The sequence below is a fragment of the Rhinolophus sinicus genome, linkage group LG11 (genome assembly GCF_036562045.2).
Source record: "Rhinolophus sinicus isolate RSC01 linkage group LG11, ASM3656204v1, whole genome shotgun sequence".
Taxonomy (NCBI): Eukaryota; Metazoa; Chordata; class Mammalia; order Chiroptera; family Rhinolophidae; genus Rhinolophus; species Rhinolophus sinicus.
Window position 1 is genome coordinate 75832960 of NC_133760.1, and position 24309 is coordinate 75857268.

The 24309-nt window shown below is 41.9% G+C and overlaps 1 protein-coding gene across 9 annotated transcripts in view; it reads right to left on the minus strand.

Annotated features, from left to right (window-relative positions):
• The window catches only part of ST7 (suppression of tumorigenicity 7), a 257050-nt gene that overhangs the window by 99327 nt on the left and 133414 nt on the right, over nucleotides 1–24309 (minus strand). For 7 of the 9 annotated variants that reach the window (XM_074315680.1, XM_074315683.1, XM_019743205.2 and 4 more), the window contains exons 2-3: nucleotides 18314–18396; nucleotides 8213–8372 (exon numbers count right to left, since the gene is read on the minus strand). In XM_074315680.1, the coding sequence (XP_074171781.1) occupies nucleotides 8213–8372; nucleotides 18314–18396 (243 nt within the window). Of the gene's footprint in view, nucleotides 1–8212; nucleotides 8373–18313; nucleotides 18397–22073; nucleotides 22223–22730; nucleotides 22871–24309 lie in introns of those variants that run through there. The other 2 variants (XM_074315685.1, XM_074315684.1) reach the window with 2 other exon arrangements.

The window sequence follows — 24309 nt, forward strand, 5'->3', positions numbered from 1 at the left end:
ATGAAATTATTTCTAAATGAAAACAACTCCAAAGAGAAATGGTGTGTATGCCTAAAGTATTGAGCAGTATCTGAAGCAACTCTTTATTTAAGAAGTGCCTCAATACAGCCAGCAGGGGGTGCTACAAACATTTTGAAATATAGTTTTTATGACTTCTATTAGAGAACTGAACTTTTTTTAAAAAAGGATGAAGAAGTACAAATCACTAGTTATAAAAATAGTCAGGGATGTAGAGCACAGCATAGGAAATAGTCAATAGTAGTGTAATAACTATAGATGGTGTCAGATGGGTACAGTCTTTTGGGGGGGATCACTTTGTAAGTTATATAAATGTCTATTCAGTATGTTGTACACCTGAAACAAATATTGTATGTCAAATGTAATTGAAAAATAATTTTTTTAAAAAGGGAATAGTAATACAATTAACCAAAATCAAGAACTGTGGAGAGGGAGATGGGCAGTCTTCACCTTTCATAAAAGGGAGTCAATATTAAATTGAAACATAGTAGTAAAAAAAATAAAACAGCAAACAAACAAAAATCATTCTTCACATTAGTGAAACAAAAATCATTTTTCACATTAGTGTTATACATGTGGTTTGTATTCAGTTTCTTCAACTATTCCTGCAACTTAGAAATGAGAATCTAAGTAATTGTAACAGATGTAAACTGTTCTGAGAAAAAACATGTGATGAAGAAATACATAAGAAATCTCTTCATTAGCTATATCCTTCAAATTGAAGGTGCCGGGCAGGTATAACTTTCCTTTAAGAAATAAGCAATCTAGAGGTCAAATATGAACACGTGCCAAAGTTTCATTTCAAATTAGGTCATAGCCACATTAATTTCTTCTTTGGGGCTCTGTTTCATAATCTTATCTTTAACACAAAAACTCTTGGTCTGGAATCACTCGGGGGAACATACCCCATAAATATCAGACTGCCTGATGGTTTTGTGATATGGACAAAAGTTATAAATGCCAAACATATTAGAATATGAAGATTTAAGTCAAGAAATTAAACTCAGGTCTCCAGAGGGTAAAAGTTTTTCCACATGCGGTCCAGTTTCTTATCTTATTTGTGTCTTTGAGAAATAAATTCCTTGTTTAAGTCAGAATTAAAAGTTTACCTAAAAGGAATTTTCCATTCTCCAGGAACAATAATGTCAGGGCTCTTTAGCAGCACGCATCATCGACCGGGACTCCACCCAGGACGTGCTAACAGCACTAAGAGTTCAGCGGAAAATGTGCCCCTGATACAATAAACGCACTCTCCCTGGGGCTCCATCCGCAGCGGCCCCCAGTGGGCTCTGTGCCCCCAAACGCTGACGGAGACGTTCTGACCTCAGCGAGCAGGCAAGAATGAAACACATGAGCAAGAGCAGCGTAGAGAACAGAACAGCGCTCGTCCCATTCCTCACGCACGCAGAACAGAGCCCCCTTTGTCACAGGAGGATGACTATGCGGTTCCGTGCGGAGACCAAACACAAAGCCTGCTTACACCAGCACGGCCTTCTCAGCCGCAGCTCCAATCGGTTCTCCAGCCGTCCCTCTTACGCACTACTCCCCGCTCTAGGCCCTGGGCTGCAAAAAAGAGACGTGTTATGCCCTAGAGGCGCTTACAGCCTTGGTAGAAAAGTGAAAAGGGCACTGAACTGTCATCGGGCATCTCACTGAAGTAACTAGAAGGAACCAATGTTCCAGGAGGGCCGCAGACTTTCCCTTTGTCCCACTCCTCAAGGAAAGAGAGAACTTGGTTCTCATAGAAACCAAAAGGCTCGCATGTCGTGTTGCTTTTGATCACACGGAAGAAAATATTACTCTACATCGAACTTACTGAACTCTGAAAGCTTCTTTTTCCTAAAATTAAAAATGATATAGAATCCCCACTCCCACAGCCCTCAAACATATAAATTACTCATTCATAGCCTAGGAAGATTTCTTACACTAAAAAGTTACGACCTCTTCCCAGAATCTACAATCTGATAATGATGGTAATATTATTACAAACAACAGCAACTTTTGTCGTAACTATAAGTCTGATTTTCATTGAGACTTCTTTCTATAACGGGGTTTAAAGCTCAAGTCACCTATGTCCCTTAACATAAGTTAGTGAGGGGCATATAGTAGGCCCTTTTTACAGAAGTAGAGAGCAAAGCACAGAAAAGCTATACAATTCCCTCCAAGTTCATATTAATTCAGATGAAGTCCAGGTATCCAGACTGCCCAACAATTATCCATTATATGCAACAGACCTGAAACCTGCAACATCATATTTTTAAAATCCTGTGCCTTCATCAATTACATTTTCCACTGGATAAACAGTTTTTAAAACTCCTCTGGGGAAATGTTATGCACTTTTTAATAACACTTTTAAACATTTCAGTCCCAAAGTACAACAGAAAAGGGCCCTAAGTGAAGTTTCATCACCTGTATTAGAACAATCAAGACTAACGTCAAGCCCCAACACACATGAAAAAATGCTCAACCTCACTAATCATCAGAGAAATGCAAATAAAAACCACAATGAGATATCACCTCACCCCAGTTAGAATGGCTATCATCAACAAGACAAATAGTAACAAGTGGAGAAAAAGGAACCCTCATACACTGTTGGTAGGAATGCAGACTTGTGCAGCCGCTATGGAAGGCAGTGTGGAGGTTCCTCAAAAAATTACGAATAGAATTACCATGTGACCCAGCAATCCCTCTCCTGGGTATCTACCCAAAAAATCTGAAAATATTTATCCATAAAGACATGTGTGCTCCAATGTTCACTGTAGCTTTATTTACAGTGGCCAAGACATGGAAACAACCAAAGTGTCCTTCGATAGATGAATGGATAAAGAAGTTGTGGTATATATACACAACGGAATACTATTCTGCCATGAGAAAAGATGAAATAGTACCATTTGCGACAACATGGATGGATCTTGAGGTTATAATGCTAAGCGAAATAAGTCAGACTAAAAAAGCAGAGAACCCTATGATTTCACTGATAAGTGGTATATAAAACTGAAAAAAACAAAAGAACAAGAAAAAGAAATGAAGAAACAAAAACTCACAGACAATAGTTCAGTGGTCACCAGAGGGTAAGGGGGGAGGGGGATGATAGACTGAGGGTGATGGAAAGAGAACTGACTCTGGGTGGTGAACACACAATGTGATACATAGATGATGTATTACAGGATTATACACCTGAAACCTATGTAACTTTACTAACAATTGTCACCCCAATAAACTTTAATTAAAAAACAAAGATTAACTCCACGCCAGTCAATTTCCTTCATGTGACCCTACATATATTTATTAGCTTTGATATCTCAGAAATGAACATCATACATATCAACTTTAAGCCGTCATTAAGAGTAAAAAAATATCCATTTTGTTAAATAACTAAGCTTTAATGTTTTAGAAAATAACTTTTCAAAATAATTATTTAAAAAAAAATTATTAGAAGGCACAAAGTAACATGTAGGTAGCTTTCAATTCAACGAATATGTCACTCCCTCAGATTCTTTCATTTGTTAGCAATCTGCTTTATTCTGGATAGTGTACTACTTTCTTCAAGAATACTGCCAAGATGGTTAAATCTTTAATGGTATCTCTCAGACAGTTCTCATCAGTCATTTCTGATCTAAATCAATCAACTCTACCAAATAATGTGTAAACTGTGAGATAAGTTTCTTAAATAAATGTTCACCAGGGACTAAAACTGTTTTGCATTTTCACCACTCAACTGGAAATCTAATCTATACTGTACTAGAATGTAAATTTTAGTGGCAAACGGTTTTAAAATATATAATAAACATAGGCTAAAAGAATCACTTTGAACACATACACAGACTTTGGTGAGTACAAATTGAGTTTCCCCTGATTGAGACTATTACAGGGCAACCCCACATCTTTGACATGCGGCAAAATGAGGGACAGATTTGAAATGCAAGCACTGCAAGGCCTGGGTCTGAGGAGCATCACTGAGCTGAGCCCAACCCCAGCTGAACCGGGGGCCATAGCTCAGTGTGTGCATCGTGCCCCCATCACATTCCCGGAGGAGTCTGGGCACGTGGAGGACGCTGCCAGACGGCCGGCCCTCCTCCGACTGGATACTTCTGCACGCCCTGACTTAATCCTCTGACTGCTCCATGCAGCAGATGTTATCATTCTCTCCATGTGTGCAAATTAAGATATTAAGGAGGGTTAAAGTGAACTGCCCGAGGCCACAAACTGTAAGTGGCAGAGCCAAGATGAGGCCACATCTGTCTGACCCCAGAGCCTGAGCTCCCGGTCCTCACCAATCCTGCCACTGAGCTGTTTCTAAAGTGTTTAGCTAATGTCACTTCAGAAATAAGGTTCTATACTGTAGTACAGGGTTTTAATGAAATTATTTATTTTAGTCGCCTAGTCATTACATTAGTCCTGAGTTTATAGACCTCACGAGGACTGGACTCCATTTTTCAGTTAGTGCTTCAGACCTTGGACTCTGAAGTGAGACCACCCCGGTGCCCAGCCATGTGATGTCAGGCAGAGGACTTCACCTCCCTGTACCGCAGCTTCCTGCACCATGAAATAGACACAGTAACAGTGACTGCTTCGTGGCGGTCACTGGGAGGATTAAATGAGACAATACGTGCAAAGCTGACAGAAGGCACTAAGAGTTACTATTACTCAAACTACATGGCTTTCTATGGGGAAAATTATTTGCTCTGGTGTCCTGAGAACTCAAGGATCTACAAAGGTCTTCGGATATACTCGTGTATCTTTGCATTTTACCTGAATTTCTTCATCTTCACTGCTTTCCTTTAATTTATTATCTGTATTTAATTGGTGTTTGAACTGCCTCTAGCAATGTAATAAACTTTAACTTAGAATTCTAGGTGAAATTCTTTTTCATAGTTTTATATTAAAAACTTTACATGGGTTAAATGAGATTCAAATGACATGATTTGCAACAGAAAGCAAAGAGACTATAACCAGAGTTTGTCTAAAGATCCAGTTCTATGCAAGAGGCTATGAAAGGGTCTCAGAGAATTTAAACTTGTCTTTGGCAAGGACACTTCTCACGTGATGGAACACCCTGCACTTTTCCAAATATCTTGAAGAAATTTAACGCTGCAAACCTTGTCTTTATGGCATCTTATTTGAGAACAGGGCAAATTATCAAACAGATGTTTCCATAAACCCAAATTTAGAATGTTACTGGGCCCTGAGAATCCATTCCCTTAAGACAGGGAAAAATTGGCCACGTTTTTCATCCTTAGGCATCATCAGCTCAAAAGCTAAGTTGAATTAAGAAATGGCAACAAGAAACATGGTGACATGGCAAATATACCAGCAGCGTTTATCACAAACTGTGTATTTGTGAGAAAACTAGCAGTTCAGCTCCCAAATAATGCAAAGCAAGTAAAATATTCATAAATGTTAACCTAAGCCAAACAATCTATATTTGGCTAGATTAAGAAACTGTATAATTAACTACATTTCTCCTCTGGCCCACAGATAAAAAGATTACTGCAAATTTTGAGAGGCTTTGCACTCAGGTCAATCTACATGGATCCAAAAGTTAAACAAATACACGAACAGTCTGCCCTTTTACAATCCCAACCTCCTCACTCCCCATTCCACCCACCCCACCCCAAATTATTCTTAGGTAGGTCAGCTTTTAATCAGAACAAATGATTCTTTAAGCTACTCTATGAGTTTTCATATAGATTAATGTTTACACCTGGTATTCTCAGTTTATTTTTAGCTTTTCCAATGATTTTCTCACATAAGCAATGCCACTGAGGTGCTTTTGCCAATGTTGATGAGACTGTCAGCCATGTCGTTTCGTGTAAGAGTCAGCCAAAACCTGTCCTACGACGCTCCAAGCAAATCAACAGATTCACCCGTCTGTTATTAAGGCAATAGTCATTTTATTATTATTAAGGCAATAAGAATTTAAAAACAAGTTCCTCTATTTAAAAAAAATGTTTCGATTACCCTCAGTTTTGACCTTCCCTTTCCTTTATATTTAGCTGAAACCAGGCTATGAAATAGAAAGTGATTAAGGGTAGAGATAAACACAATGTACTTCTATAACATTTTTCTTATTAAAAAATAAAAACCACCACAAGAAAAAAGAAGTGGAAAATGATATTAGTCCCATGGTATCTGGTATTTCCATATCAGCATACATGTTTGTTGGGCTGATTTAGCCAAATATTAGGAACCCAAATGTTAAGAAGTGGGGAGACTGGGTCTTAAAAATACTAAGGATAATTTCCATCTGCTTAAATGTAACTATTCGAACACTGTTATGACATCAGCTTATAAATACGGTATCTATTATAAATATAAATGAATAGAAATACTGCATCCATGCACAGTAGGAGACATTCAGTAAATACTAGTGGAATTAAATTAATAATAATATTCAAAAGTTCAACCTTAGGTGAAAACTCAGTACAAATAAAAATGGGAATTTCCATGATTATTACTGTTGACTGTATTTTTATAAAGGGTATTCAAGGCATAAAGCTGATTCAAGGCATCGACAAAGAGAGACAGCGAAATAACACTGACAGTAAGAAGAGTGTGGGCTCTTCTTTCCTTTGTTGCATAAAGGAAAGATGTAAGAAATTTAAACTGGGGAGAGAGAAAGAGAGATAAAAGAGAGAGAGAATTTTAATGACAATGAAAATGTATTGACAATAAAAAAATGGCCTCAAATGCGGCTGCCTTCTGATTTCAATCTGTTAATTTTCTACAATATTCTGTGTCATTCAAAGACTATCAGATAAGAGCACATTTGATCTGTGGGATCTTCCCAGAAGATGCAAAGTATCCACAACAGCTCACGTGATGATGACTGAATGATCAGAATTCCTCATTAGCATAACATGCCACACTCATTAGAGCAGCAGGGTAAAGTCATGGTTCACTTTGCTCAGGTCTCTTTCTGTTTCTTTCACAAATAGATGAGTTTACAAAGTCTTCGACAATTGTGTTACCTGGGTGGTGCCATCGCTCACATGTGTACCCTTTAGGATGAAACAATGTGTGCCTAGAGGTGCCCATTGCCACTCATGACCCGCTGGCGGAGGCTGTAGCAGAAGGGCATTGAATCAATATCGGGAATAAAATATATACACAATGCTCCTTGATGCTTATCACTGGGTAGGCAGGTATGGAATGTGGACTGAGGTATTCTAGGGGGGAATAAAAGACATCTTTAATTTCTTCCTCTTCATCCTTCAAGTCTCAGAATTGGTGCTATGACCCTCCCGTTGGGGTGAAGACTCCCTCCTTGTTCTCCGTAGCCCTGTATGGTTCCCTCATGCAGTCAGAGCACTTCTCACTTTGCCTCCTTCGGTAGACATGCAAGTTCCATGGGGACAAGGGCTTGGGCTTTTTAAAAAATCATAACATTCTTAAGACCTTGTACAAGGCCAGGTTCATATTAGGAACTCAGAAAATGTTTACTGAGTTGATGAAGAGACCAAACTAGCAAATTATATTCTTCCATCTTCTTTCATGGGTGGAGATTACAGTGCAATTTGCTACACGTTGCTAAAGATAAAAATATTAAGAGTCAGTCAAGTTGGAGAGATGTTGTACAACCCATCACAGAAGTCCTCCCAAGAGGTAGCAGTTGAGTTGGGTTATGAAAGACGAGCAAACGGGCGAGAGGGAGACAGACTACTAGGCAGGGGTCTGGAGAAAACACATCATGTTCAAGAAGAAGCGCAAAGGAGAGGGGCTGGCCTGTGACAGCAGCCGAGGCTGCCAAGGTAAGTTAGAAGCAGCGTCTGCTGTGCTAAGGAACCTGGGCTTTCTCTTCAATGGAGTGGAAACCAGGAAGCCGTTCAGCAGAGGAGCCATGTGATCAGCTCTAGTTAGAGATTCTGTAATTACACGGAAGAGAACGGATACATTCAATAATGTTTGGGAAACTAGGGACGAGACGGCTGCAGACTCAAGATGGGAACATTGGCCTAAATGATCATTAGCTAAATCAAATGAAACAGAAAGTAAAATTTAACAAGGTAAACATTTCCTTTTCCTTGGACGCTTATACTCTATTTCTCTGGTAGAGGCTGTTAACTCCTTGGGAAAATAAACTGCATTTTCCTCTGAAGTCTAATAGTAAAACAACAACATTCTTACTGTCATATACTCACAATTTACGAAAAGTAAGCAAGTAATGTTGCAAAAACTGGAGGACTTTCCATACCTGAGACGCTTTGCCTGTTGGAATCTGAGTCCCCGTTACTCGAGTTAGAATTGTTGGAGGAGTTGTTGTCAACCCCTCCCAGAAGGGGGCGCAAGTGGCTCACTGAGACTTGCTCAATGAATGACGTTCCATACTTGCGAAAATACCACCATTCAAATATCTAGAATAGAAAAATAATAAGCATGTTTATGGTCCACGTTACTGTTTATAATTTTACACACATGTCTATCAAATATGTTTCATTTACTAATTATATCTACCTTAAGTACTTAATTTTTTATTCCAAAAATGTGTTTATTTTAAAAATTAAAGAGTTTAATAAAATTAAAATACCCATTATATTTTAAATTCTTAACGTTGTTTTCTGCATTTAATATTGGTCTTCAAGAAAAATCTATAACTATAATCATGGAAAAATCTATAACTATATCCATCTATAATCATGGATAAAAGAATACTGTTAAGAGTTGCTCAATATTATTTTCCTCCAAATTTACACAGTACTCTAAAAACAAAATCATCATAACTTAAAAAGAACTTCAAAAAAGCATACAAATAGGCCAGTTTTAGAAGTATGGCTTATGAAATATTCCACTTCTTGGCACTTTACATTCTGATAAAGCCATACCTGCATCACATTTTTAAGGTAGCAAAATTCCATTTAAAAAAATAAATAGCTCCTTATAGAAATGCTAGTTTTATGAAAAGAGTGAAAGGCATCCCATTTCATGTATGGATGGCACCCATCTGCTGAGAGACTGAGCAACGTTCCACCTGCTAAGAAGTGCTTTATAAACAAAAGCGTCTGTCTTCCACCACTAATGTTTCCTTGTTCAAAAGCTTACCAATTGTTATGTGCTATGCATTGCAGAGGAGAAAAGAAATAACTCTCATTAATAAAAGGAAAGAAGCCATGATGCTCACATGACTAGACTGCCCTCGGGGCTCCCTGAGTGCTGGTACTGGATCCCAGCCTTCCCAGCCGGCCCCCCACCCCTCTCACGAATGTGAGATGGTCTCTCTCACATCCTTTGCTCTCCTCCCGGTCTGATTTGGAATTTGTTCCTTAAGCAGTCACAAATCATTATGCAGAAGAAATTTAGCAATCAACTATATCCCAAAGTCTCATAGGATAACTAAACTATATTTTTATAACATAATGTAGAATGTGGAATTAACATAGAATTCATTACCTTCATCCTTATTTTATTTCATAAAAACAAGTTTTTGATATCTACTCTAGAATGGGCTTTGGCTATTATTTAAAAGTTGATGTTGTCTCTCTTTTGCTCTACCAAAAATTTCTTTAAAAAAGACAGAAAGAACATTTATGAACAACCAGAAGGAACTACCGATCAAACCAAGTGTTTCCAATCCTATTAACAGGACAAGTTGACTTAATTCCAAAGAGTTACCCCTTCTGACTACATGAATTTTCATGTGTTAAGAATTCAAGTAATTTCACTGGGCAGATGGGAGACAACGATATGAAAACTAAGAAGAAACAAGACTCGTCTGTACTATTTGGAATGCTAGGAATAAGTGATCTCGCCTGAAGAAGGAAGTTTAAAAATGGTAAATTTATGAACCATGGATCCAGCAGGGAGTTTTAAGCTCAGGTGAGTTATTTAATCTATTTGAATATGAATTTCTTCAACTGTAAAGTGGAAATCATATTTATTTTGATCATAAATCATATTTATTATTAAGGGTCCTCACTTTCCACAGACATGCAAAACACCTCGGCTCAAATGGCATGTAAGAGACCCAGTTCAGTGCCAGCTGCAGGCGCTCTCAGAAGTCACAGCAAAGCCCTCATTTATTACACTGACGACGTGCACACCTCACATACTGCTGTGATGCACCCCTCTTTCTGCTGGTCTACCCTTCAGGCTAGCACAGCATCTGGTTGTTACTAAGTTGTTACTAAGTTGGCTGAAAGCCCTGGAAATCGCTGTGAAAAGGGGTGTTGCTCACCGTTTGGTCCCAACCACCCATCAATGCCCTGAAGAGATTAGAAGAGAAGGAAGGCCTCAAAGGACTCAGAGCTGTGGTCACAGCCTGGCAGTGGCTGTCAGTCACTCATGGGTGGGGGTGTGGGGGGCGCGTTCTTTGCCCCCAGTCCTGGCTCTGCTCTCTGCGTTATGCTGCTTGGACACACATCAAGCCTTACTTAGTTCCTTGTTCAGCTGCACAGCACGAAGGGCTCCACACCAGGCCTGAGCTGTGCTCCAGGGGACAGAGCACAGACACGGCCCCTGCCACAGACCCATAATGCCTCTCACAGGTGGCTCCCACCACAGAAACACATTGCAATGCTTCAGATTTCTCAGTTCCTCCAGCAGAATCCCAGATGTCAACATTAAATGGGACTTTAAGGGACCATGTACAACCTCCATTCAGAAATGAGGAATGAGTATGAAGTGACCTGACCAAAGTCACCCAGCTGATTAAGGAGCTGCTTAGTCTGTGCCACTAATCTTACAAGGGCCCTACCACAAGATATCTTTTTATAACTCTCTTGATCATTGAACAAACACAGACAGGCATAGCCTATCATTTCCCTTTTCAGATCTTCACTGCAGCGTCCTCTCACTCCACTGCCCCGCAGAGCTTTCTTCCTGTCAAAACCAGTGCAGAAGTAGTCTATCGAATGGGACCAGAACATTCATGCTAAGGTATAAATGACTCCTATCATTTCACGTTTACATTATAATAGGAGACAGACCTCCAACCCAGTATTGCTAAGTGGGAAGAATGGACGTCAGCAAAGACGGGATTATTTTTGCAGCTGTTTGGGGGAGAAGAGGAGGAACTTCTCAGGCCTCTTGTCACAGCAGTAGATGGCTTCTTACCCATCACTGTCCTTCTTTATGCTCATGCCCCAAACACCCTGGAGCAGAAGCTCCAACGTGTCCTGAATGGACAGCCAGTGAAAGAAGGGAAGGACTTGAAGCCTTCTTCAACTTCAAACCAAGTCTCTTTTTGGGGGTCTCAGAGTAAGAGTCTGTGCCCTGTCCTGAAACACGCAGGCTTCGGGTCAGCACCTCAGCGTATTTTAGAAGAGCCGCACTGACCCAAACGGGCAGCTGGTGTTTCCTAACATGAACAGATTGGGTGTCACTTTGAATTCTTCTTGCTGGTGCATAACCTACGACATAAACCAGGAAGCTCTCGTAAGCAAATTTTGATTTTAAAATTAGCCTTCAGACATGCCAGTAGCTTACTGGGCTTGCCACAGTGGAACAAAACAGTTTTTCGTCTGACAAATAACCATAAAATTAAAATACAAATTTATGCATGTCATAGTCTAAAAAACGTAATCTCTCTAGTACTTTTATCCTCTCATGCATCCACCCCAAGGATTACACAGATTAAGTAAAATGGAAACTAAAAAGGATCAACTGGGTTTAACATTTAGGAAGCCAACAGAGACCCTACCATGTAGCTGAAAGGTGAAAACCCTGATACACTTCAGGATAGCTGAGCTGTATGACCTAGGCTGGTTCTCTTGATTCTCTGGGGCGCAGGTATCTAATGTGTAAAACAAGGTCACAGTAAGCACTCTGTTAATGCTGGCTGGCTGGCTGGCTGGCTGGCTGGCTGGCTGGATGGATGGAAAGAAGGGAGGGAGAGAAGGAAGGAAGGAAGGAAGGAAGGAAGGAAGGAAGGAAGGAAGGAAGGAAGGAAGGAAGGAAGGAAGGAAGGAAGGAAGGGAAGGAGCAAGGCTGTACTGATGGATGGTTGGAAGGTTGAATGGATGGATAATAAGGACTGGCCCAGCGATTTAATGGGACATAATCTAAATAAACAGCAGGACCAATGAAAGGTTTTGTGTTCATTTTGTTTGCTATAAAAAAGAGAGGTCTACACATATTTGTGGACAAGGAAAGAATCTAGTGGAAAGAGAGAAACTGAAGATGCACAAGAGTACAAGGTACCAAGAGACAAAATGCCAAGAGCTCAGGAAACACAGCCACCCTGCCTCAAAAAGGAAACCGACCATTTCTTGCTCTGAGACAAAGAAAAAAGAAGCGGGGTAAGGATGAATGACTAGGGGGATACATTCCATGTTGGAAAGCAGGGTGTGATGTGAGCTGTGTCACATGTAAGAAGGGATGAAAGTGAGTGACATTGATCTCGGTGAAGATGGCAGGTGAGGTTTATCTTCTGAGAATGAGGAAGTGGGGATGGGATTGGGGCTGTGAGGGTGGAAGAAGTGGTTTGGATCTACACCTTGCAGATCAGAAGGCCCATAAGCTATACTCAGGACCCAGATCACATTTCAAACAAACACCCGTCAGTCAAGGACTCAGTTCCCGATGCCCTGTGACCTCCTCCGTTCCTGTGCACAGAAGCAGAGCGGGGACTACGAGTGCACGGGGCTGGGGTGGGGACCCAGGATCGCAGCAGGCCTAAGGTGCAAACTGCCTCATCTCCCGCAGGGAGGGAACAAGAATGTGACAAAGGGATAGCAGACAAAGCCCTTCCATATTTCTTACAGACCTAAAAGCTGAACCTTTCCTGAAGATGCCTAGATTGTTCACAGCCAATAAGAGCTCCTCTTCTTGAATTGCATGTTCTATATATAAAATACTTCTCTTCATGATTATACTCTGTATCACACTCAGAAATACTTCAAGATTCCCATTTGGTAGGACCTTAGTGATTCCACACCGATTCCGTTAAATCCATGGGAAATACAAAGATGTCACAGTCTGAAATTGACTAAGTGCTTCCTAAGGATTAAAGTAGATGATGATATCACAAGAGGATAAATACAGTGACGGTGGAGATTAAAGAGGAAATATGAAACTTTCTAGCAGTCTACTGCTATGGAAAAGCTGCCAAATTGACACCTGCTCTAAGTCTTCAGAAATATATCTAGTGGTAAACAGTTTTTGACAAGAGGGGATCTTCTGGGCTTAAACGGGATAAATCAAGGCCAAGTTGCCATGGGTTTTAGTAAGATCCATAACCTTTTAGTTTCCTGTTAGAATTCTCAAGTCCATCCTTTTCTTCAGACCCACCAAGCCTTTCAAAGTCCCTCCCAATTCCTCATGACAAACTTTTTTTTAACTCTTGGCTCCTGTAGGTTTTGCTTAGAAAGCGACACAGGGGGTCTGGACCTCCTGCTCCCCTGGTCTCAGCCAATCCCTCCTCAGTCACCTGTTCCCCTAAACAGTGGAGGGGGCTATGTGAACAACTGGTACTCACGCCTTTCCACTCCCTTTCCTGGCCACCTATTGCTTTTAAAGGAAGAGACAAGACAGAGAAGTGAGTTCTCTTCAAGGTCGACAGCCCATGATCCACCCCTACCCAGGTATGTGTGTTCACAGGATGAGATTTTCCATCGTAATATTCACGACTGCAGCTGGGAGGGAAGGGTCACTCTCCTGAGGTGACGCTACAGAGACCAGCGACAGCTGGGAGGTGCCAGCCTATGCTGTGTGCCCCAGGCCCCGCCAGCTCATACAGCTGGTCTGAGGTGGTGCTCAGAGTCCATGATTTTAAATAAGCTCCTCAGATAATTGTGATGCAGTCGGTGAATTCTTTCACTCACTGGATCTCTGCGCATTTCCCAAATATTCCTAAGTGTTTACCCGGACATACAGCTGTATGCAGAAACACAGATATGGTCCCAGCCTTTGTGAAGCTTCCATTCCAGAGAGGACAGACAATAACTGATGACACAAATAAAATATATGATTACAAACTATGTTCAGGACTGGCCAAATCTGACCTCACCTACGGCCAGTTGGAAGAAGACAAAGTGGCCAGAGAAGACTGCAGTCTGCCTCCCCTGTCTTTTCTCCTTTCTTTTCTCCCCCGCCCTCTGTCTAACCTAACTGACCCATTTCTGTGAGTCTGTTCACATGAAAACATCAACTGCGAGACACTGCTACCACCTCCCTCCCTACTCAGCACCTACGTGACGCATGTAAAGTGACGCTGTGGCAAAGCAGGGGATTAAGTCCTGGTCCTCACTCCACCCTTACCTCACAAGGTGACTTGTGCGAGTCCTAAGATGTCTGGGTGGCTAGTCTCTAGGTCTTCACTGGTCCCAAATGGATGGCTTCTGAGGGTTCCCGCCCCCAGCACTTGAACTGCATGGTTTTCAAGCCTTTCACTTTGGGATCAAATGTAAACTGAAAAAGCCAAAAGGGAAGTTTTGTCCCTTTATCCACCATTAGCTTGTTCAGCTCCTTCACATTTGCCACATCTAATCATGAATCTGACCCACTCAAACACGCATGTCCAGACGCTGACAGGCATCTAGCTCTCTCTGGCCTGGACGTGGTCTCCTGCAGAAGATCACTGATTTCATGGCGACCCCACAAGCTGGAACCTGATCAGGCTGAACAGTCTCCTCCCACTGTCTTCAGGCTCCCCAGCCACCTGACCCCACAGCATCGCTCTCAGTCTTTATTCTAGAGCCAAGAGACAAGCTGCTTCACCATGCACTCAGCCTGAGGTCTGTAGGGTACTTCCCAAACCCCAAGGGCCCTTCCAACCAATTCCCCGAGCGTTTTTTCACTTGCAGATCCAGAATCACCACCATTTGGCTGATCCATACGCCTGCCAATTGAAGTGCTACTTCAAGTGCAGGTTGAGTTCTTTAGATGAATGGGAAACAAGTTCAAAGGGACCATAAAAATCTTCCCGTCCACATATCTGCCTTACCACTGTCAGAAGCAAACACAAAATCCAGAAATTTTCTCTACCGAAACAAATATTGCCCACAGAGGCTACTTCAAGCAGACTAGGCATGCGCTTGCTAGAGCAGGTAAAACACAAAATTGGTAGGTTTGGGCTGTGACGACAGGTGCAGCTCCTGTGGCTGTAACGGGACTGAGATGAAAAGGCTTGTGCCAAGCGGGCAGTGAGGCAGCTTGACACTAAGCAAGAGAGAGAGAGCCGCCTCGATGTGTACCTGGGCACAGGATCAAAGGGAAGAGCGGGAGGCAGGTGGGTGACAAACTCACTGCCACTTTCAACCCATGCAATTAAGAACTAGCAGTGACATCTAGTGAAATGCACTGATTAGTCCTCACTTATTTTTAAACACATTAGTGTAAACGACAGCGGCATTTGGCAAACACATTGTATTTCTATCTATATTTGTCCAGTTAATTGACTTTTTCTTCACAAGAGAAATACCAGGGTTTTTGTATGTCTCTTTGTACTTCTCTTCTCCTAAGACATCACATTACGTGACCATCTCAGGCTTCAGCATAGGAATGCTGAGGTCCCCAAACAACCCGCGTCCCAGGGGCCGCCCTGAGCTGTGATGCTCACTGCCTGACCCCACACGCTCAGGGGGCACATTAGGTAATCCTTTGGTGCCAGGAGACAAACCACTATGCAGCTCTACGCACACAGCTATTTGCAAAGCACCTGATGCTTTACCTCAGCGCTGCCTTTCCATGAAATGCACGTGGCAGGAAAGAGTTGTGGCTGAACAGAAACCTCCATCCCGGGTACATTTTGAGGTTTAGCAAAGCTGAGTCCCCAAACGCTGGGCAACACTAGTGTCGACAACCTGCTAAGCAGGCACCAAGGCTGTGAAGATCTGTCATACTGTGGTTACTCTGCCCTCAGTACAGGCCGAGCATTTCTGACAAACGCCATTCAAAATCTTCACACACTAGAGGTTTTCCTGTGTCACAGTTTCACATGGGTCAGGAATGCCCTCTGCTTCCAGGCAACACACCCTAAGCCAGCATGGGAGTGACCAGCTTCCAGGAGCTGCGTGCCACATCACAGACGAGGAAAAAGCCCCAACCTGGAAGTGCAAAACAGGCACGCTCTAGGGGAACCCCTATGTTTGGAGGACAAGAAAAGCCAGCTGGTGGGACATCACTGTCCCTGAGTTAGGAGGGAAAAAGACTGTTTGGGTCTAGCATATCAGAGAGAAAGCAAATAACCCTCATACCTGTAACTGATTTAAAGCCTAAAGCTCCCACACCAAGATACTGCTGGAATGAAATGAGAACCTGCCATTTGTCCACAAGATAGAAATGCAGCTGAGAACTTAACCAGAGATGCGGTGAGATGAGTGATAAAAGCACGGTTGTGGTGGGAGCCGCCTGGGCTAAGGTCCCGCCTCACCATCTGCCAGCCAGCATGGTGACCTAAGGCAGGTGTCTTCCTCGTCTGTTCTGGCACCCAGCTTATGCACAAGTAGAATGGAAACACAGCCATCATCTCACTGCATGTTGTGAAGAGCAAACGTGTTAGCATGTGAAGTGCTTAGATCAGAGCCCAGCAAAGAACAAGCACCACCTGAGCAGGTCAGGGACTTCAGGACCACCCGAGAGTCAGGATGCATACCCCAAACCTACCTGTCTGCATCAGACCGAATCGCTGTTACAGTATAAGATTGGTATTCAAATTGTATACAACAATGGTCACCTATTTTTCTCTTTATTCAATCAAAAACAATTTGGAAGTTCTTTTAGAAAACAGTATTAAAATATTATTTTAAATGCAAATGAGACTTATTAAATGGAGACTTGCAATACCTTCTCCCTCCACCCAAAAAAAATACGTATGCTAAAAGGCTGTACATGCTTATTAATAACTTATCAAGCATGTGAAAGCATTCTCCAAGTTTGGAATTTCTTCAGTCCATTTAGGAATATTAAAGTGGGAACCTAAAGACATAGGTTCTAGGCCTGGCTTTGCCACAATCAACATGAGCTCAGGAGAGTCACTTCCAGTTTTACGAAGGCCTTGTGAGGACTGCATTTGTCTCAGGTCCTCACAGAACAGGGAAGACTTCGGCCACAGAGGAGTGTGCAGACGGGTACGTAAGCAGCAGTAGGATATAATACGAATGGCCACACACACCTCACGTGGCCCACTGCACTGAGCAGCATGTGGTACAGTGACGTCAGCCCCTGTCAGAGGGAACTTAAATGTGCCCCCTGCACCTGGGCGTGGTCTGCAGCCAGCTGGAGCTTTCCATTTCACTTCCACTTACATAACCATCTTGCAGTGCCCCTGGTTGATGGTCTTCACATTCCTGGTCCAATAACATCAACTTGAAACATCTCTTCCCTTGAGTCTAGTGGCCCACGTGACACAGCAGAGCCAGACTAACCTGAATATGCTCCGGCCACAGAAAAACACGCTCCCCACACCACCACCATCCCTCACCTGTTTGCAGGTTTCTGCCCTGCACCCATTTCCCATCTTTTCACTGGGGCTCCTTACAAGCTGTAGGTTCTGAAACCCTCATTAACCTAGGTTCACTTACGAGTTGTTCTTGCTCTATATTTTTGTTCCCTTCTCCCCTAAAACTTTTGTTGTTTCTAAATCGTCTCTTAACATAAACTCTGTAATATCTTTCTTGTCCCTGTTTCTATAATAATTAGAAATCACAGGGTTATGTGGAGAAAGAGAAAAAACCCTTCTAAAACCACTTTCTCCTAAACATCATTTAATTATATTAGAGTGATTCCACAGAGTTTAGATGGTCCTATTTAAGGTCACGTAAATTAAAGGACTTCAGGTTTTATAATTTATCACGTCAGTAACCATTTTAGAGCATAAAGTAATTGAACCATAGAGATGATTATCATATTGTTTTTTGGCTATTTTGGATTTTTAAAGGAATAGGGAAATAAATGTAAATTTTTAGAGAAAAGAACATTGGATGGGGGAAGCTTAGAAATGCCACACCCACTTCAATAAATTTAAAGAAACTTAGCTATATTTCTACTGACATTATGTCTAATATTTATTTTGAAAAGGGTACTGAAAAATATTTTTAGTTGAGCCCATTCACATTTATTCTATAGGATCTTAGACACAGAATGGTGTTTCCCTTTATTTTCTATTTTATTAGCATTTTGTTTTCCCTTTCAACAAAAATAATATGATTGTTTAAAAACATTTTTCCAATATTTTAGAAATATGTAACCTAAGCAGTGAAAGGCATCTGTAAGTGCCCAACCCAACACAGATGTATACACACATGCGAGGTAATCACCGCAAGCTGCTGGTGTATATTGTTCTACATTTTTTTCCTGTACATGTACTACATATATATTAGTAATCAGCGTGTTCTTAAATAGGAAGGATTCCATCACTTACCAAAATAAGCCCTGATATTAGAGAGGACGTGCCTGTCAGGGCCACGTAGAACTTCGGGGTTAATGTGTTCAAAAACATGCTCACTGAAAAAGAAGAGAGAGGGAAAAGAACAAGGAACACGTCAGTGTGCCAGCGAAAGTGACTGAGTCATTTTTCTTTCTGTTGAAATCATTTGTTCCCTGATGATAGGAATTCTTAGAACCATAGCAAAGCCCCCTTAAAATGGTTGAGCAATACACAAGCTCAGAATACTAGTTGTCAAGTTATATATCCTAAAAGAAGAAAGCTACATACAGGAAAAAAGTGCAGCTTGTTAGTTTCGGCCTCTCCAAAGTATTGTTGTGAGTGCTTTTCATGGATTCATAATCACTGCAGAGTCTAATCAAAGCTGGTTATAGACTGTCAGTCAAAAGAGAAGATGCCCAACGCTTTGTGGGACCCAGAGTCCTTGATGAACCAATAGCAGTATTTCAACCTCAGAACAAATGGAAAATAACTATATTACACAGTTATTAAAGAATATAATACACCTAAGAAGAAAGGACTAATTGACGAAAGTTAGCATATATTAGTAAAAATGTTTGCAGCGTACTTACAAGGTCACTAGACTGACTGCTCATCAAAATAATTGGATTCAATGAAAACAGGATGAAAAAAAAACCCCACTAAAAATGAATGTTCACTCCCAGGGACCTTCCTGACCATTCTCCGGGTACTCTGTTCATATCAACTGTGCAGCTGATCTGGTTGCCTGTTAAGAAAGGTTCGCCTATACATTTTATAAATATACTTCAGTTATTATCATTTATAGCTAGATATTGCACAAAACTTTGACTATTACCAAAACAACTGACCTAAAGGGCTGTTGTGCACATATTCACACTGGTTAACTGAATTTGGGTGTGGGTCATATCCACTCTAGCTTGAGAAGGAAGGATGTCAGAACGACACGTCGGGTTTTGACATCATTAGGAGAAAAGGCTCTGGGCATTTGTCCTGAGCTCAGTCCAAAAAGCAAAGTCACAACCATGAACAGAGATCCCATGCTCATTCATCAAATACTTCTGTCTGTTTATGAACGAAACCATGGATAAGAATGGAAATATGAATCAGACACAGTTCCCACACTGTAGACGGCCACAGTCTAGCTGGGAAACAGACAAGTAAACAAGCAATTGCCACAAAGTCTGATAAGTGCTTATACAGGTCCTGTGCATAGAATCTTATGAAAACACATAAAAGGGATGCATCTGTGGCCAGAGGTCAGGGAAGATATGCAGGAGAGTAAGCAGGCTGAACCAGACCCAGGCAGGCAGGAGGCAGATGGAAAGGTACTGTGGGCATTGAGGGCTCTGACAGGCTGAGCACACAGCCCAACTTTGTAAGCAGCTGCATGGGCTGAGGGAAGGGGCCTGAGCTATGAACCCTTTGCAAAGGTACAGATTTGGAAAGGTACACTGATTCCACCCTTCCTGGCGACCTGCCATCCTCTCAATAAACCCTCCTCCCCCTGTGCCCACTTGTAAAATGAAATTGACTTGTGCTCTGTCATTTGTAATCCCAAGAGTCTGGACTAACAGAGTGCTCAGTCAGTAGTCATGACTTGATGAATTGGACTCTTTCTGGGAGGCAGAGAAAGTCATGGAAGGAGAGATCAGCCCAAAACTGTGACAAGAGGAGGTACAGCTGAAGTGGCTTGGCTTGGCCATTAAAAAAACAAAAACATAGTATTTTGTCATTTCCGAAGCAAAAGTCAGTGAAAGGAGGAAGATTAAAAAAAAAAAACACAAAAAAACTCAAACCTAGAGCTCATAGTCTGATTCTGAGGTGCCCAAAAACTCAAAATTCCCCCTCTCCCACTATGAATGATCTCACATTTCCCATTATTAAAAAACAGTCACCAAAACAGAGTATTCATGCGTTATTTTGCAGTTATGAACACTCCTTTCAGTAAGTTTCTAGGGACAAACTGAGCATAGAATTCAATGAAATCCACATTTCTAACAGAAAAAGATTTGCCTGAATTAGAAGTACATTAGGAGCCCTGCTGTTGACTCCACAGCAACAAAGCATAAAGCAACGGAGGGGAAAGGTTTTCTACTAAAAAAAAATCACTGATCCAGGAATTATCAAGAGTCAATTGATAAGTGGGAAAAAAAATTATTTGAGTTTTCTAAAGAGATAAAAATAAACATTCCACTCGTTTGGTTTTATTTAATGAAGATTATATATATATATATAATAGTAATTAAAAATTAGAACATACTTCTCTATCATATCCAGTTACAGAAAGCTGACTAGAGTTGGGAGAGATAACGCTGTGCATTAAAGGAAACAGAGGCACAAAGTAGACAAAGAAAAGCAGAAATAGAAACATTGAGAGAGTGGAAGGTGCTCATTTAATAACCTATTAATCTTATAGCCTTACTGAATATCCGGGCTAAAATCATTCAGACACGGCATTGGCAATTTAGGGCATAAATATCAATGCTTAGTACTCGCCACTTCAATCTGTCTACTTACCTATGTGTTTCAAGATTGTGACAAAAGCACCTTAACATACTAGAGAATTTAATTCTCACTTCAGCTTCATGAGGTCAATATGATTACCCATCTTATGCCACAGCTGAAGGCTGGGCAAACTGAACACCCGTAGTCCCGCCCCAAAGCTCAGGCCCATGCTCCACAGGGCACGCATGGGGAGTGGATGGAAATATTAAGGAACAAAACAGCAAAAGGAAAATAGCAGCCTTTCATTAGACAAAAAAGAGGAAGCTATAAATAAATGATACGAAATGGTTGATGTTTATAATATGTACTTATTTTTACCTCTGACCTTTAAAAATAATTCCGCTGTGTTCTTGTCACTGGTGTGTGCTCCCCAGGGTGGGCCAGCAGGAAGCTGCCCTGACAGAGGGAGAATCTGGCTGAAGGTTTGTTTCCCTGTTACCTTGGGGCTGTACACTACAAGCCAGGCTGCCTTACACCAAGGAAAAGCTTGCCTCGTTTCATCAGGGTTACTAGCAATCATTTTTGAAAACATATGAGGCCTGATAAGGTACCTAAAAATTGGACCAGCACCTGAAAATCGGGGCATGTGCTTTGAAATATAAACTGGATTTTCCTGAAATCTACAGGCATGTCAATGTGACCTGCTGGGCCAAAACAAGCTCAAGAACAAACAGGAAGAGACTAATCCAGCTTTGTGAAGAATACATTCACAGCATCTCCCTAAGGCCTTATTTCAACCCAGAGACCAAAATTAATAAATCAGAAGGGTTTTGATTTGATCCAGCTGAGCACTCCCAGCAGGTCACTGCTCAAAGAACACTGCGTCACTTATTCTAGGGCAGCGTCTGAGACAGCTCCATGGAGCGGTCTGAAGACGCTGAACTTGAACTTGACAGTCTTCTCACTTAATTAACCAGTAAATGGAAAGGAACTGAGTATGGCCCTAAAAGGATACTAGGTAGGAGGATTGAAAATTAAGTGATCTCTACAGATCATAGAGGAGAGGAGATACGAAGATAATGCAAGAGATCAACTGTAAGAAGTAAAGAATCACTCCTGTGAGCTGGGAGCGCCAGCACCAGACGGCTTACTCAGGAATCCCACGCACTGCCCCTGTGAGGCCTGGGACGAGCCAGCCACATGTCTGGCCCTTGTGACAACAAGAGCCTTCCTCCATATTCTTCAGAGCACAAGCAGTCCCCACATCACACTCCTGGGAAAGGCCTTCGGTAAACCGGTGAACACTAACCCTGTGCCTCTGTCTCCTTAGACATGGTCCACCTGACACGGAGAAGCCCTGCAATGAAAGGGCTCAGGCAGCACGAAGGACATGAAGGGCCTGACCAGACAGTACTGAGTAAGCAGCAGCATTTCGTCTACAAAACCCCAGGGATGGCTCTGCTTTGTCCTGTGTTCCTTCTATCGCATGTGAAATAGAAAAACGACAAAGTTACAAAATAATAACCAGTGATCATTTAAAAAGTTAGGGAGGAAAGTCCCTAGAAAGAAAGGTTAACAAAACTAAGCTTATTTAGGCTGGATGGAAAAACAAATTAAAGAGATCTTCTGTCAAAACATTTCACCTGGGAAAGACCAGTACTAGCAGACAGTCTCTAAGCGTGAACCACCTGTGTGAGGGAGGGCGGCCCCGGAGAGTCCCACACCTTCCCAGAGCTGCTCTCCCTCATAGTAACTTCACTGCGTAGTAGCTCAGTGCCTACCTGGGCCAGATGCTGGGAACACAGCAGCAAACAGAGCACTGCCCCTGCCCCCAAGGGACTCACAATCTAATGGTGAGACAGCAAGTAAACCAATAAGTAAATACCAAAGAGGACAAGTTAGGAAGTTATGAGGACACAGAGCACCCAATTAGGAGAGCAAGAAAAATTTCTGCCCAGAAAAGGACCTGCGTCTGAGACTTGCAGAATGATGAATCGGGGGTTATCCACGTGAAGTCACCTATGGCTGTAGGCATGACAGGACAGAGAGAGGTGGGACTCTGGGCACTCCACACAGAACACTGCGGCCCAGGGGTCCGTGCTGCTGCCACGGAGTCTCCGTGTAAGCTGAGGCGCTGCTGGGGAGTTACCCTTAGATGCGTGAAATGACTTCCTCAAATGCCTGCTACACACACACACACACACACACACACACACACACACCCCCCCCCCCAAGTGCTGATTGGCTGGGAGCCAATGGCTGTGCTCAGATGAGACAAATCAGAATGGGCCAAAACCACATTTCTGAAAACGAAAGGTGTTCACTGCCGTTTGGTCATCTCCAAAATTATTTATGGAGAACTTCTCTCTGACAATTGTATGCAATGAGCATCCTAACCAGAAGAATAATGAAGGAACAGGGGACTTTGGTTTACTTACTTTTCTTAGTAAACATATATAACATTTCTCCCAACACAGATGAAAATCTGTACCTTTGAGGTTGCTGTGTTGTCTACAAAACAAGAATATATGTAACATGTATCTTGCAGGGTTGTTGTGAGGACTAAATCTAAGAACGCAGATAAAGTGCCTAACACAGCAGACCTCACGAAATAACATGTACTACTGTTATTTATGTTTACGTTACTCTTCCTTTCTTGACTTGGCATTTCATATTACTATAGTTGTAGGAAGCAGAGGAGAGTGAGCTGAATGTACTACTACTAACAATAATAATAGTCACACTAGCATTTACAGAGCACCTCCTACTATGTGTCAAGTGCTGTGGTACAGACGACACACAGCCCAAGGAGCACATCACTTGCACTGTGATTGGTCCTTATGCTAAACATGGAGGCCCTACAAAACAAATGACAAGTCAGTTAATAAAGGGTCCTTTTACCTGGATTCTAGGTGCTTGAGATGGTAGTCAACTTGACTGTGAGTCTGGAGGCAGCCATTTTAGAAGGCAAGAAATTATTGAATCCCCAAAGTCAATCATATAATCCTAAATCTCTGATGTCTGCCTCACTAGATCTATGCAAACAATCAATTCAGCCACAGAGGAACCACCTGCAATCCTGTTCCTTAGCGTCTTCCAGTCCCCTTGTGGCTGAAGGTGTAAGCCATATTAAAGCCTACACCATATGCCAAGCATGCCAGATTGCACAGGCTTTAATTACAAGGGAAGAATAAAAAGGCCACATTACCTTCCAGGCCCTGAGTTAGGGACAAGGCGGACTAGGAAATTTTCCATTTCATGCAAAGCAACATTTCTGATTTAGTTACAGAACGTAGCCATAGCATCCACATCTCTAGACAGTGCATTAAGGCACATGTTATGCTAGCAGGACATTTCCATCAAATTGTTTTCTCAGACCTCCAAAGTGAGTTAGACAGCTCATATGAAATAGTTTAATCCATCATTTGCATTGTTCCCTGTGAGAATACGGAATATTCTTTTCTTTCATTTTATTGTTCTTTCAACCCTACTAAACCTCTCTTCCTACCTGTCAGCTTCCTTCCATTAAGGTTGCAACTTCCCTT